General features: G+C 40.9%; 1 protein-coding gene across 1 annotated transcript in view; it reads right to left on the minus strand.

Moving 5' to 3' along the window:
* ascc3 (activating signal cointegrator 1 complex subunit 3) overlaps positions 1-15644 on the minus strand; it is a 177222-nt gene that overhangs the window by 65888 nt on the left and 95690 nt on the right. Inside the window, exons 12-14 of the mRNA XM_038712324.1 lie at positions 10434-10610; positions 8418-8489; positions 6413-6547 (exon numbers count right to left, since the gene is read on the minus strand). Coding sequence (XP_038568252.1) covers positions 6413-6547; positions 8418-8489; positions 10434-10610 — 384 coding nt within the window. The remainder of the gene's footprint in view (positions 1-6412; positions 6548-8417; positions 8490-10433; positions 10611-15644) is intronic.

Here is a 15644-nt window from a genome sequence, read left to right on the forward strand (position 1 = left end):
AATAAAATAGAAATAGTTATTAATAAATTCAACATACATGTAAAAAGTATAAGAGAAAGCATATATGCTATATAAGCATAAAATAGAATTATAGGCAATAATATGCAAATGTTTTTTTCTTCCATCTTCTGAAATGAGAGCTCTTCTGCTGTCTGTCTGTACCTGTGTAGTTTTCATTGCAAGGGCGTCACATTATGTTGAAAAGTGGTGTGGACACAGGCGCTCAGGTTAGGGGTGTGAAGAGACACTCGAGACATCACAATACGCGAAATTAGGTTCACGAGAACGAGACGAAAAGATCCATAACCGTGCTTTAAAGATATCCTCAATGCTGAGATAGCTTATATGAGGAAATTTAGAATATTAAACAATTCATTTACTGCATTCAAGTGAAAGTTTCTGCACTAATTTATGGTGGAAATGTTTTTATTTATGTAAAAAGAAACACATAATTCAATTCTTTTCAAAATATATAAATATAATAGAATCAGTGCAAGTCAGCGCAGCTCTCAGGCGTTCTGTGTTGCTTTCAGATCTGTTTCTCATGTAATATCATCCCTGCTGACGCAACACATATGTAGGCATGATTTAGTCTTCATGTCATGTTCAAAGGCGACAGAACGGGAAACTTGGCCAAAAAGAAACTGTCAAGAGGTTGTTAAAGTTACTGACTGGTGCTGCACATTTTTGAGTCATTTTATAAATCACTAGCTTGTTTTTTTTAGCTTAAGTTGCTTTTTTGGGGCAATGCATTTTTGTTTCTTCTACAGGCCTATTTTAATTGCATTGCATGTTTTCTTAATGTGCAAAAAAAGCTTTACAAAGGCATTTTCATTTGTTACTTAACTGCAAATTTCAGAATGTTTTTTAACAAATTTTGCTTTCAAAAAGCGGTGGGGACAAAATCAGCCATTTCAAAAAGCGGTGGGGACAAAATCAGGCATTTCAAAAAGCGGTGGGGACAAAATCAGGCATTTCAAAAAGCGGTGGGGACAAAATCAGCCATTTCAAAAAGCGGTGGGGACAAAATCAGGCATTTCAAAAAGCGGTGGGGACAAAATCAGGCATTTCAAAAAGCGGTGGGGACAAAATCAGCCATTTCAAAAAGCGGTGGGGACAAAATCAGCCATTTCAAAAAGCGGTGGGGACAAAATCAGGCATTTCAAAAAGCGGTGGGGACAAAATCAGGCATTTCAAAAAGCGGTGGGGACAAAATCAGGCATTTCAAAAAGCGGTGGGGACAAAATCAGGCATTTCAAAAAGCGGTGGGGACAAAATCAGGCATTTCAAAAAGCGGTGGGGACAAAATCAGCCATTTCAAAAAGCGGTGGGGACAAAATCAGCCATTTCAAAAAGCGGTGGGGACATGTCCCCGGCGTCCCCAGTGTAAATGACACCTATGCTTCATTGTATATATGCCGCTGCCTGTCTTGGACAGGTCACCCTTGCAAAAGAGATTCTTAATCTTAATGGGACTTAAATAAAGGTTATAATAATAAAATAAATATAAAAAAATGACAATACCGAAAACTACTATATCACTGTCATTTGCCTTGTCTCACGTGGACATCTTCACGTGCCATTTCAGTAGATAGTGCCCCACCCAACAGTCATTAAAAGATTTTAAAATTCATAATAAGCATGCGTATGACACCGGTCCTTTGTTCTTGAACACGGTGGGAGGCACAACACAACAGTTAACACTCCACTCAGCTGTTTTAATGCTGATGAAGAAGCAATCAAAGGAGAAAATGGACTTGCTATGCACTACCATGATGACATGCAAGGCTGCCCCTTGAGGCAATGAGACTGCAGATGAGCTGTAATACCAGAATAGTCAGACTGGATGGAGGTACTCAGTTTTCCTCACGCTGTCCCCCTATTTTACAAAGCTGTTTCTATTTAAGGCAGCCATTTTTGTGATGTGTGTGTGTGTTTGTCACTCCACGGTGGCATTGCTATTTTCCACCAGCCTTTGAGTTACGGCTCATTGTTGTTGATCAGTATATACTGGGGAGCTGGTTTGGCACGGTGACAGGTTGTCACGGATCTGACACAATGAAAGGACCGGCGGTGGACTAGACTTGTAAAAATAGCAGCAATGAAAGCAAACAGAGACATTAATGAGCCTACGCTGGTGTTGCTGTGGAGTCCCTGGAGGCTTCGCACTCACAGGCATCAGTGTGTCTGCATCTGTGTATCCTGTCAAACAAAATGACATGAAAGCTGCACATCTAAAAACCACAGAGATGGAGAGTTTAAAGAGAAAGACGTGAAGTGAAGGTGTATCAGTGCATCTGTATGTCTGTCTCTACTGTTACAGTACATCATTAATTTAACACTCCTTTCTTAAGCAATATCTATTCCTACTTTAACAGACATGTATTTCCTAAAGAGTGCCATGAAAGCCCATTATAGAAAGTTAGTGTTAAAGGTGTCCCTTCACAGCCTTTAATAATCTATGATAGGGCTGTAATATCATCTGTGTAATGGACACGTGGGACCACAAGGTGTCTCTTAACCTCCACAGCAGAGTTCCATTCTCCTCTGGAACAAGTCACATGGTTTTATCTGTGAGAACTGGATATTAAAAAACGAGAGAGACGGGGGGGGACGGGGACGGGGGGGGGGGGGAGGTGAAGGGAGAAGAACAGAGAGGAAGGTAGAGGCTGGATTGTCAGCGTCGGAGCAAATGAAAGTCAAACGGGCTCTCGAATACAATACTCTGGGGAGGGCTTTAATCAGAGGTTCCCCGCACACAGGTTGGGGCAATATGATGTGCTTTACATCCTCACAGTTACTTTGCTACTTCTTTACATTTCCAAAGAGATCATAAACATTTAGAGCCTCAAATCTAATTCATGTATAGCCTTAGCTATTTTAAGAACTATTTAACGCTCACAAGAGCCTAATGAACAACCGCAACCAGAGACTCAAATCTTGGTCCGTACCTGCCCACTACGTTCTTTCATCATTCACATTCAAACTGGGACAAGAAAAGCAATGAATCCATTTATCTAAGGACTGTCAATCAAATCCCACATGCAGACTCAAACTAACAATTCTTGTATCCTACTAAAAACAAATCAGTAGAACCAATGGGCTCGAAGCTGAGCCTCAGAAAGGGTATTGAAATCAGAAAGTAGAAAGAGATGTTGGTTTGGGATTTGTTGACAAAAACAAAAATATTGAATAACGTCAGCTCTATCCTTGAAGATGTTTTTACCCCTGGAGCCATGTCACCCAGTGCAACAGTGGCTAATTGATGAGTTTTGGGCAACAATGGAAAACTATGGCACAGAGGATTACATTACATCAGCCTTTGGCTGAAAGACGCTGCTTGTTAGCAGGATCAATACACAGTTATATATAGTGCAGCTGGATACGATATGTGCAGCAAAATCTACCGTGAGCAAACGATTTGAACAATGCTACTTATCCCTTTCCTATGTTTTGGTGAAACAAAACATTTATTGTGTCACTATATTTAAAAATGTGACTTTGAATGTGATATTGGAGGATACGGTAGCCGATTACATTGACAATCGATTAGTCGGTTATTATTTTACGAGCAAAAGTGAGAAACATTCAGTCAGACCAGCTTCTCAGACCTTTTCCTGCTCTTTTTTTCCCTTACGTGATAAACTGAACATCTAGCAATGAGCAAGCATCACCTTGGGATTCAGTTAATTGTGACATTTGTCACCATTCTCTGACATTTCATTGATCAATGGCAGATTAATTGAAATTAAATGAAAATAATAGTCAGTTGCAGCTGGATTTGGTAGGGTTACTTTTTGATTTTAAAAGATCTTTTAGATTTAAGTATTTGCCTCCTTATGCAGTCAAGCAATAGGCGAACAATTAACATCTAAACGTGCAAATCAACATGCACCACAAAAAACTAACTCTGGGCAGCATCCTGGCTCTTACCAAGCACATTTGTTAAGGCTAATTAGTTGTACACGAACTGCACCAGGTTATCATTTAATGAGCAGGCACTCTTTTTATTATGAAAAAACAATAATGACATGATGTAATTGTCCGCTATAACTAAACGTTTCTGTGTGAGCGTTAATTTCTACTAACAGTGGCAGTTCTGTGTACCAGTTACGAAGCTTCCAGAAGGCCATGGGCTGGAGGTCAGCTCTGCGTTTGTGCTCACCAGAAAAATGTTTCTGACCTTAAGCACATCTAATGAATCACCAGCAATACTCAGTATTCTCTATGTTCTGATGCTAATTTTATATGACAGAGGTATTACAACCCAAGCATTAGGGGTACTGTCAAAGCACCTGTTCCCCTCCCACACCCACACACAGTATTCTTTGTAATGCACCATATATAAGCGTGCATGCGTTTTTTTGAATCTTTACACTTATTTTACTCAACCGTACTTCACAATCACTGGCTCATCAAAAACTGTATTTAACAAGAACTGATTCAAGCGGGTGCATTAAGATATCTAAGCTTGATTGACAGCCTCTCCAACCCCCTCAGATTAAGCCACTTAAATAACATTAGGTGAAAAATACAGTGGAATCACTTCTGACTTTTAAAGCTGGATAAATAAACGCTAAATTATATGACTGACCTCAGAGGTGCTTTATTTCACTGCATATGCATATTGGAGATTAAAAAACACCTATAAATATTAATGTGGGGCAATTTCCAGAGTGCAAATAGGCAGTGCATTATCTCTGTGTGGGCTTAGAGTGGAATCAGCCTGATGCCTCTTCCTTCGCCAGAGCAGGCCAGATCGACAAACACTCAAAGACAGACTAATGGAGTGGATAATACTCATTATGTTGGGACACAGGCAGAAGAGCTAGGAGTGAATTAATGCACAGTTAGTGCATACATACCACGATTAATTCATGTACATATACTGCAGGAACAGTTGCACAATTGCTTTTAAAGTACTGTTTCGAAGACTAACCTGACCACAATGCACCATTTTTATTCCCCCAACGCATTCTTCTCCTGTCTCTATTTCCAGTTCTATAAAGCATGAAAAGTAATCTGATTTGTATATATATTCTATTTAAACAGAGGGAAGATTAGAGGCACATCAATCTTGGCTCAGCCCCAGGGAATGAAGGAAAAGGTTACTAAATTTATCACTCTGCCTTCTGTTGCAGGAGATTTAAATATGGGTGTTGGAGTCTGACTGACCATCCTCTGAGGGAGAATATAGCTCCACCTCTGTGTACTCTCACAGCACAGACGCCATTAATTATACACGCACGCGCACACACTCACGCTCCATACATGCAGTATGGTACCAAAACTGTGTTGTGTAATATCCAGTGTTCTCTTTTCTGTTGTCAGATCTGTTCTCTTTAGCTTTGCCAGTTCAATTCAGTGTAAATGTGCTGTAGCGTAAGAATGTGAAGCAGGTTAGTCTCAGAAACTGAATAAACACAAGTAAAAAAAAAGAAAACAAGAAATAGGGTTTCCTCTTGTTTGTATTTCACACCTAAAAATGCTACGTTACGTTTAATTTTGTGGCTTTTCCTCTGGTTTGTTGGTGTGTCAAACTTCTACACTGTATATGAGACATAAAGGTGTAATTCCAAAATGCCAAGTGCATCCCAATAATAATGAAATAGGTGGGGTTTGAGGCTCGTGACCTGGTGACTACTTTTGGGGACAGTTGGATAGTGCTGTAGACAAGCTAACCACTAAAACACTAAACAGTTCTCCAAGCTGGCAAACGGCTACTTAGCTTCCAAACAGACAATAAATTAAAGTTTATTCAAGGGATGCATTTTAGTGTCTCGCTCTCTCTTTTTGTGGAGCAGTTTATACTCCAACAGAGGACAGTTATGTAAAAGTGGATGATGGAACCAGGCTAATAGGCTATGACAGCTTCAGGTCAGCACCGTCAATACGGTTTACTAATGTAGCAGCACAAATTTGTATGTCAGAGTTCAATAAAGTTATGGCTCCATTGAGTAAATTGCACAGATATACTTGACGGGGAGAATCCACTGGCTCTAAAATGCTGCTGTATAAACGCTGGTATGACCGAGACTTTTGTGTTCCAGCCTGCTGTTTTTGTTGCCGTTTGTTACTCAATTTCCTTCTTTGCTTGTAATGTCTTGTTTTTGCATTTTTATGTACTGAGAAAGGGATGAAACGAAATAAAGAACTTAATGAAAAAAACACATCGCCTGTTTATATTTTAATCATAATCACAGTTTGGCAACTCTGGTCATTTTTGCCACAGCACTTGCTTGGACGATGGGTTGCGACCCAAAAAACATACACACACAAATCATATTAATTACATAAATGCATGCATGTGGTTCAAGCCCACTATGAAGACTGTCTTGTCTAAATATCGCTGACAGATTTGACTTTGCTGCTTTTCTAGGGATTAAACACAGATCGTTTAAATCTTTTCTACCTGTTTCTCACACTGGCCATAGTCTGGACCCTGGGCTGGTTGAAAGAAGCTCGTTTCTCCGTGGTTCTTCGCCATCTCGATCAGCCCCATGGCCGTCCTCACGGTGGCATTACGAGCGTGGACAAACACCATCACCTGAGGAGACACAAGACACAATGCGAAGAGGTTCGCAACATCAAGCAACACAAAATCCACAGACAGGTTCATCTGGTAGAGCATGTGTCTAATCTGTAATTACTGGCTAAAACTCCCCAAAACCTGCGCAACTGTAACCATGCAGATGGGTCTAGCTCCTCCCTTTGTGTGGGCCAATCTGCCATTGTGATGTTTCTTAACTCATTTATTCATCCTTTAATATACTGTACATACTGTGAGATTTTGGATTCCTTATTTACCCCTTAATTTACCTGTAAAAAGACCCTGTTTGTACTGTTTTGTATGTAATTTTATGACATTTTAGCATGGAAATAAAGTACTACACCAAACAACCCTGTATGACTGCACACACATGCAGCAGCCAGCTGTGTGTGTGCTTCAAACACACTGGGTCCGAAGAGACGACTGCAGCAAATGTTATTTATTCAGGGTGTTTTATCAGCACCACTGAGCTGTGTGCAAGCATCGTCGGCAGTAACCCACCGGCTTCTCAGCTTATTAAACTTCTTTCTGGCAGCATGCTTCCCACAAGGAGGGCGGAGGGAAAATCATAAAGAAAATTTCATCCATCAGATCCTCCCAGATTAAATTAATATATGTCACAGCCACTTCTCGACAATTTAATATCGAGCGAAGAAGAGGCCTCCCTAGCTGAGCTGCGGCCTCAGCGGCCTCAGCCTACGAGCTAGACTGGACGGTTGTATCCTTTCAACCACTGAGATAAAAAAGTTGTCGGTGGTGCAGTAGAATTAAGCTGGTTTACAAGTTCTCAAGGGCTACAGCAAGACTCATATTAAGTGCGTCTCTGAGGGAGATAATGGTCAAGAGAGAAGGAAGTGTATGTGTGTGTGCACTGGCAATAAAACGATGCAGACAGGATAACAACCGTGCGCAATAGGGAGCTCAACTCGTGTAGCAGATGGGAGCTAAATGGTAAAGTCTGAATTCACAACTCTCATGTTCCCAATAGGCCTTCTAAGGCTGTAGAGAGGAAGCACAATGAGTGGAGGCTGGTTGCTGGTGGATGGGGGGGAGGGGGGGGGGAGGGTAACACTGGGGGAGATAAGGACTTTAGAGACTTTGGATAGCAGGTGTTCACTCCAAAAGGTTCACAAAAATATTTACTGCGGTAGTTTCTATTCATGAAAAAGTTCAGAGAAATATTTTCAAGGGAAACGGGAGTTGTATTCTGATGCTACACCAACATTACTGTGTGCCGCTTTAAGTTGTTCTACCAAACATTTCACAGTATCATCATAAAGAAGTTTGGTGGTGATGATTGAGGAAAAAAATGATCTGGCTGAACACTTGTCTCGTAAAATGATAATGATTAGCTGTCATGCTCAGGAAATACTAATGAAAGAAATCCAAACCCCCTCCTTCATAAGCACTAAATCAGGTATGTAGGCATCATAAGCATATTCAAGACTTAATGCTTTATATTTTTAAACAAATCAGCAAGAAGCAACTCCCGGCTGAGCAATAGCTTACTCTAGCTACCTGCGGTCGTTATTTCAGCTAGTAAAATCCACAGCCGTAGAAATTAGAAGCTTGTTTTAGTCTACTGAAGTTGTTCACCATTTTTCATTTGTCTGGCTCTGCCATAGGAAGATGACATCCACATATCTGATATTTGAGTGGTGAGTGCTGTTCGATGTCCGATGATATCGTTAGACTAATTATGCACAATCCGTAAGACGAAAACCCTGAAACACTAAAAGCATAAACATGGCATACAAACTGTGGCACTGAAAAAGTAGTGGATGTTTTTCTTTACATTACATTCACTCACACGACAACACATATGTAAACATGGGTACGTGCTTCAAACATACAGATAAGCCTTTACCTGATGACCGGCTTTCACCTGCTCCAGAACTTTGTTGTAACAAACTTCCTCCATGTCATGAAGCTGCTGGATCTGAACAGGACACACAATCGCAATAAACAATTAAACAGAACTTGTTACTGCGATGTTTAAACTCAAAAAATATGATGCCAACAGTAATAGCGGCAAGCAAACAGGTAAATATGGCAGTTGTCCATTGCTGCTAAAAGCCTTTGCTTTGTGACATGAAATTCTAAATATCTTGTTGTTATTAGTTAAACAGAGGTTCTATAAAGTGGCCATTCTGCCAGGCTGTAAAATCATATTGTGCATGTTGCACTAATTATGGGTTATTTGTTATATTTCATTATTGTGATCAAGATTCTGAATGTACAACCCATTCTCACTCTCATAGTTGTCACGTATGGACGCATGGGCCAAGAGCCGTTGGCACCAAAGCTCAACGCTGGGGGAAGTCCCGTAATGTCATTAACACTCAAGGTAGGTGTAGGACATTTAACAGGGTTGTCCGAGTAAGGAGGTGGGGTTGGGGTGGATGGGTGTGCCAGAAGCTGGAGTTTGTTTCCCGTGTTGACCAAACGTCTACATGTGACGAACTGGGAGTGAGAAAGTGTTGGTATGTACTGAGTGAGGCATCTTACAGGGGTACAAAAAGAGATTGGTTTCTCTTGGACAAACTATATAATGTGTTTATACTGTAAAACTCTGATTAACAGCCCGGGACTTTATTTGCTAAAATCACTGAATTGTCCCTGCCTATATTTGGGACAGGCCTTTAATTCCTTTCACACAAAACTGAAATAGGCTAATATGAAACAGTTTATTGATTTCAAACAGAATGTTACTTGTATAAAAATTATCCAGTAATATCAAATACACGTCATTCATTTGATCTGGCTCTGACAGACGGCTTATGAACTTTTATTTTGAAGGCAGCAACGTAACAAAAACAATAAAAAGTGTGGCAGAAGTTAGCAGGCAGAGAGCGATGCACGTCACATGACAGGGCTGAGTTCAACGCAGACAAAACATAGCAAAACCTTTTTTTCAATGGAAACGGTGGTTCCCTGAACACCCTGCTGTGAACGCAAGCGCACTGAATTTTCTGCCTTTTTAACACCGTTGTGTTTACAAACTTGTCGCAGCTGATTGGGTAACACCTGAGACATGCTCACCAAACGGGAGAAAACAAACCTCGAAGCCTGTTGCAGAACGTTGTGCAACGTTGCAAAACGTTTTGAGATTGAACTTTGGATTTGGATTGCACCAGGATTCACAACTTTGATTAATTTTCATGAAGAGCTGTTTGGACTCTATTGATCGGTGGACCCTTACAGAGCAAAGGAATATAAATAATCAAGGAACGACACGTTCAGACTTAACGAGCGCTTCATGGGTAACAGGTGTCTCTTGTACCAGGCAGGTTACACCGGTAAATCTTTAAGAATTAGACTTTGGGGCTCGTTGTTTCTGTGTTTTCCTGCATGTCCATACTGACATATTGAACATAAGTTTAAACATATTTGTATTAACGATCAGAGCAGCTCAGAAGCAGCTAAAGCGGCGACACCTCTGGGTTTAAGAGGTTTTATGCATCCAAAGAACTTCTATAAAAACCAGACCAGGCGTTTAATGGAGACCTGCGTTTATTTGTCAAAATGTGTTCCCACACCAGACCAGTAAAGGAGGTAGGCGGCTGTTTGGGACTCGGCTATTAAGCGAAGTTTTACGGTAAATAACTAATAATTTGACTTGTACTGTCACTTACTGTTATTGATATATCTAATAATCAGATGACTACATTGGCCATGACGATAACCATTCAACCCAAGTTCAGTCTTGTAATGTGGAGAATGTATCTCATAAGAAGTCAATGTTCAGTACAAACGTGCCTTTTGTCAGAGTTGTTGCACACACATTCTATGTATCACCTTGACGAACTAAACTTCCTGTGCATGTAAAAGATACAGGTCCTATAGATTTGTAAATACATACACATTATCTTGGTTTGTTTACCTTGCTGGTGGTTTTGATGCCGACAAAGGTCTGTCCAAGGGGCACCGGTCTGAAGCGGCTGTCAAAGAAAAAGAGGCCAATATAGGGGTTGACGTGTAGGAAGGCGGCCACATCCAGATAGTTGGGCAGGGTGGCTGATAGTCCCAGGATCCTGATCATACTCTGTGTGGACTCCACCTAAGAAACAGACAACAACACAGTGTCACAGTTAGACCAAACTCTACCCTATAAATCCATCCAGACAGAAGGGAAAGTTGCAACACTTAGGGAGTCAGTAGGGAACGCTTAGGGAAGTATTGAGCATAGGTTATTTGAGAGGATTTATGGGACATGTAGTGACATACCTGCACTGACAATGTGAGTTATACACTACCATGAAGACACACAATAATGGGAATCGTATTATCCTGAACTGTGTTATGGGTACCAGGCTTGGCTCGACTATCCACAATTGAGGCACATGCCAATTTATAAGACGTGTTTTAATTGAAAGCCTATGTTATTAATTCAATTCATCACTCATAATTCATGTTGGATCGGCAGTTTGTGGTCACTGAGCCTGTACTTTGTTAAGATCTGCTTTCTATCTCTGAGTAGAGAAATATTCTGCCAATTCATAATCTCTTTTTAGGGCCAGAGAACGTTCTGATTTACTCTGGCTTTTAGTTTTTCTTTTCAAAGTTCCAAATAGGTTTCTTTTCATTGCATCATTTGGTTTACTGCAACCTTCTATAGTTTTTAGTCACGTAACGTGCGCGGTGACCTGGAGAGCACAACAACAGACCAAGTTGCTCGACTAGCACTCGACTGTGGTAATGTTTACTTTTACCTTGAATCCCTCACCTAACACACCTCAGGCGTGTCTCCTCGTCGCTTAGTGTATCTGATAGCACAACAACCATCCAGCATTTTGGCACCGCAAAAGTAACAAACTCCAAGTAACAGTGTGTCACTTGCTTCCTGGTTGGCGGGCAGCGGAAAATAACGTCTTTTTTGCCCTCCAAGGGAGCATTTCCCTTATGTCGTCACGTGAAAACTATGAATTCTTTAATTGTATCACACTCTTAAGTACGCTTTGTTAATATTGTCATGGTAACATAATAATATTAACAAGATATGTTTTATATTTAAAACTAAAATATAATATAAAACTCTCAGCTCTGTTCAGTGATACACCACAATTAGCTGTAAACCTACTGTTGGGAGGGGACAACTAACTAGGCTAAAGTACACGTGGCCTACAGATATCCAGTATATGTATTTTCTTTTATTTCAACAGCAGTATTTAACTCACTAATCAATCCCAATTTTTGTTAGGTAGACTTGAATAAAACGTGTGTATATTATAGTATGCATAAAAAATTTTAATTCAGAAAACACTGCACATTGTAGAAAGTGAATAAGTGGCTTTGGGGTCTTTGCCTTTACTTTGTCTTTGGGACAAAGTAAATTATCTTGCTCATGTCTTTATTTCGTCTTTGAAACCTGGAGAATATTCAATATGTTGTGTATCAATGTGGGTGAGAGGAGAGAAAGGTAGATGGTGGTGGAGGAGAGGGGGGTTACCCTATCTGTGAGCCTCCTGCTGGCTGTGACAGGGAAGATTGGTAAGGCCTTTAATGTGATGCAGTACCTGTCAAACCATTCCATCAAGATAAGACCTAACCAATCCCTGCCAGCGAACCGGGCCTGCACTACACATTCACACCAGAGCTGAACCTCCACACTGCCGATGTGCATCATGTTCACCTACAGAGAGTCAAACAGTCTGCAGGTTTTTTGCTTTAACGCTGCCTTACTTTATGCAACTGTGAGTTTAACAGATTCTCAGCCCAAGAGATAAGGAATCCATGTATCAGTTAAGTTTGTGGCATCATAAAATTTTATGACAGCAGATTGTGATTAACAGCAGAATTTACAATTACCTGAAGGAGTGTGTGTAAAATTCTAAATAATAAAAAATAAATAGGTCACAATATTAAAATTAGACAGCGAAGTGATCTGAGAAGACCTCTGTGGCTTTGCACCAAGATCCACGCAGCTAAATGCTAACATTAAACAAAACAAACGGAGTACCAGTGATCGTCAGTGGCTTTACATTGGAGCTGTGCGATTTGGAGAAAAAGTCTTATTGAAATTGTTGTGGACAACATTGAGATTTGCGATTCGATTATGATGGAACAAATGGTACTCTGAGTCTACTTGCTTAATTATCAAGGAATGTGTCTGACTTGAAATGTGCATTTCTCAACTTGAACAAGTGAAGTTAAACAATATTTAACAATAACAAGTAAAACAGATGTAAAACAGAAAAAGGGGAGCGTGTTGCTCTCCAGACGAGGTGGCTAGAAACAGAACATATTGGCACGCTGTCTTCGGCTCAATGTACATCTGTCTAATGCAGAGTCTCCATCCACAAGCTGGAGGTAGAACTGTACATGAGTGTATTAAATAAAGAGTTTTAAATACTATATTCATTAGAGTTTCATATAATAGTTTACTTTTTTACCACTTGTTGAGTATTAAAACCAGTTACAGCTGTTTCATTTCTGTGGGTTGTTTTTCTAACTTTAATCCTTGTGCAAGCCAAAGGCTCTCCTTTGGTCTCTAATTTGTTGATGCTAAGTACTAACTTGTCAATAATCATATTGTTCAACATTTAATGATTTGCTGTAGCACGTCAAACTTTTTTTAATGTCCCGCCCCATCCAGGCTGTGATTAGTCGGTTGACAAAAAGTGCTCTGTGAAAAGTTGTTGAACAAAAGGCAGCAAACGTCATATTGGGGGCTTGTCTAATTTGGATTCCTGGGTGTTTGTTTGTTATGGATGTAATTAATCCTACTTGTGTTTAAACTGTCCAGCTGCTGCTGATTGTGGGCGTCTCCCAAGCAGTTGAGTGGAGTGAGCAACCTGTGTCGGGGGTTGGTATGTCACTTAGAGGAATAGTTTTCTGGTTGGGTTGTAATTGAGATGAAGGAAAAAACACGGGGGAGTGTTGAGCAGCAAGTCTTACCAAACGGAAGTAGGTGGTGACATGCTGGTGTTTATTCACGTTGGAGCTAAAGCCATTTCCCCTGTTATGCACTTTAGTGTGGCTAGACAGATAGTGGGGATGCTCCTTGTTTGGCATCCAGTGTGTTAACTGCTGTACTTTCTGTTGGTCCAGGTTGGTAAAATGACTTGACTGATTTTTATGACGCTCCATCAGAGTTGTCGTTGGAGGACTTTACTGAAGAACGGCTGTTAAAAATTGCAGATAGTACGAGATGAATGTGTTGACAGCTGCAGAGGCAGTTACTGTTAAAGGTACTGTAGGGGGAGTCATTCCCAGTTAGTCAGAATAATTTGTCATTTGTAGAGTAGAGAGAGTTGCTGGTCTTGCAAATGGAGTATGAGAAAATTAAGTGTGAGGCAGAGCAGGCCGGAATTAGTTTGGAGCGTGAAAAATTAAGCCTGATCAAAGAGGGTAGGTTAAGCATGGAAGCTAGTCAGCTGCTAGGTGGAATAGGTCCTACTTTAGGTGCACATTCTTCACAGTTTGATTTAGGATCTAGTTTGCGGCTTCTTCCAAAGTTCAATGAGAGAGACCCTGAGACATTTTTTACACGGTTTGAAAAGTTAGCTGACGCTAGGGGCTGGCTTCATGAGGATCGCACACTTATGTTGCAATGTGTTCTGACCGGTAAGGCGCAAGAAGCAATTTCAGCTTTATCTGTGGCAGACGAGTCAGTGAAAGCTGCTGTTCTTAAGGCTTATGAGATGGTTCCCGAAGCATATTGCCAGCTGTTTCGAATGAGCAGGAAGGAAGATAAACAGTCCCACCTTGAATTTGCTGAATTTCTTTAATCGTTGGTATTCGGCTTCTGATGTAAGAACATTTAATGATATGTATTGTCTTAGAACGGTTTAAAAATGCAGTTCCTGAACGTATCTCTACATATTTAAATGAGCAACAGGTAAAAACTATGAGTGAAGCAGCTTCTTTAGCAGATCAGTATGTTTTGTCTCATTGCTGTGATTGGAGAGATACGCACAGCTGTGGCGGATATGCTAGTGGGCGTGGTTTTTGGGCTGCAGGTTCATTTAAGCCTGGAGTGGAAGATAAGGTGACGCGCTTGGGCGAATCAGAAAGAGTCTGTCATTTCTGTCAGAAAAGGGGTCACATTAAAGCAGACTGTTAATGCTTTCCAGAAAAGAACAGGCGTGGTAATGTTAAGTCTTCAGCATTGGCAGCTTCGGTAGCGAGAGTGAGGGTAGATCTGCCATCTTCTCAGGTATGTGAAGAGTGTTCTGATGAGATTGATGCTGCATATTTGACTTTTGTGTCAAGTGGATTTGTTTCTCTTATTGAAGACTGTGAGAAAGTGCCTAATAAGATTCTGAGAGACTCTGGTGCATTGGGTTCATTTATCCTGGCTTCAGTTCTTCTTTTTTCAAAAGAATCTGACAGGATGATCACCCTGGGAGGTGGGCATCGCAGTACGCGCAGCATTGTTGGTGAAAGGAGTCCATCTCATTCTTGGAAATGGGTCGGCTGGTACACGTGTGTGGCCGGATGATCCGCCGTCTCCACCTGTTGGACCAAATGTGTCTGTGGTGAGGCTCTAAAGATGAACCATGCATGAACTTGTCTGACTTTCCATTTTATGTTTCAGGCACAGAGATTTGTTGGCAGAGCAGAGGTCAGACCACTCTATTAAAGATTTGTTGGTGTCTGCGGTTCCTATTGCAGAGGTGAAGCACATGGTGCATGGCCATTTCTTGGAGAATGGTCTGCTGGTAACAAAGTGGATGTCCTGTGGTAAGTTTGGTCCAGACAGTCCAACATTCCAGATTGTGGTACCAGCCAAATTTCGTGACTTGGTTTTACAGTCCAGAACGGAAAAAGGAATCACAACGTTGTCATATTAACCTGCTTAAGCCTTCCTGTTCTTGTGTGGTTGCCCCAAGTATAACAGAAGCAAACACTGGTGGTTTCTGCCGGTCAGTCACTGGCAGACGTTGAGAGTGCAGTCGGCAGAGCAGTTTTCTCCTCAACAACTAAAAAATAGCTGAGGTTCTTGGGGATGCTGGGTTACTACTGCAGTTTTTGTCAAAACTTTTCTTCTGTTGTTGCTCCCCTCACTGATTTGTTGAAGGCAATGTTAAATTTGTGTGGTCTCCTGTCTGTCAGCAGGCTTTTCAGAAGGGCAAAGAAGTCCTCTGTAGTG

This window comes from Micropterus salmoides, unplaced genomic scaffold (genome assembly GCF_014851395.1).
Source record: "Micropterus salmoides isolate LMB-PRFRI ecotype aquatic unplaced genomic scaffold, ASM1485139v1 Ms_hic_scaffold_11, whole genome shotgun sequence".
Taxonomy (NCBI): domain Eukaryota; kingdom Metazoa; phylum Chordata; class Actinopteri; order Centrarchiformes; family Centrarchidae; genus Micropterus; species Micropterus salmoides.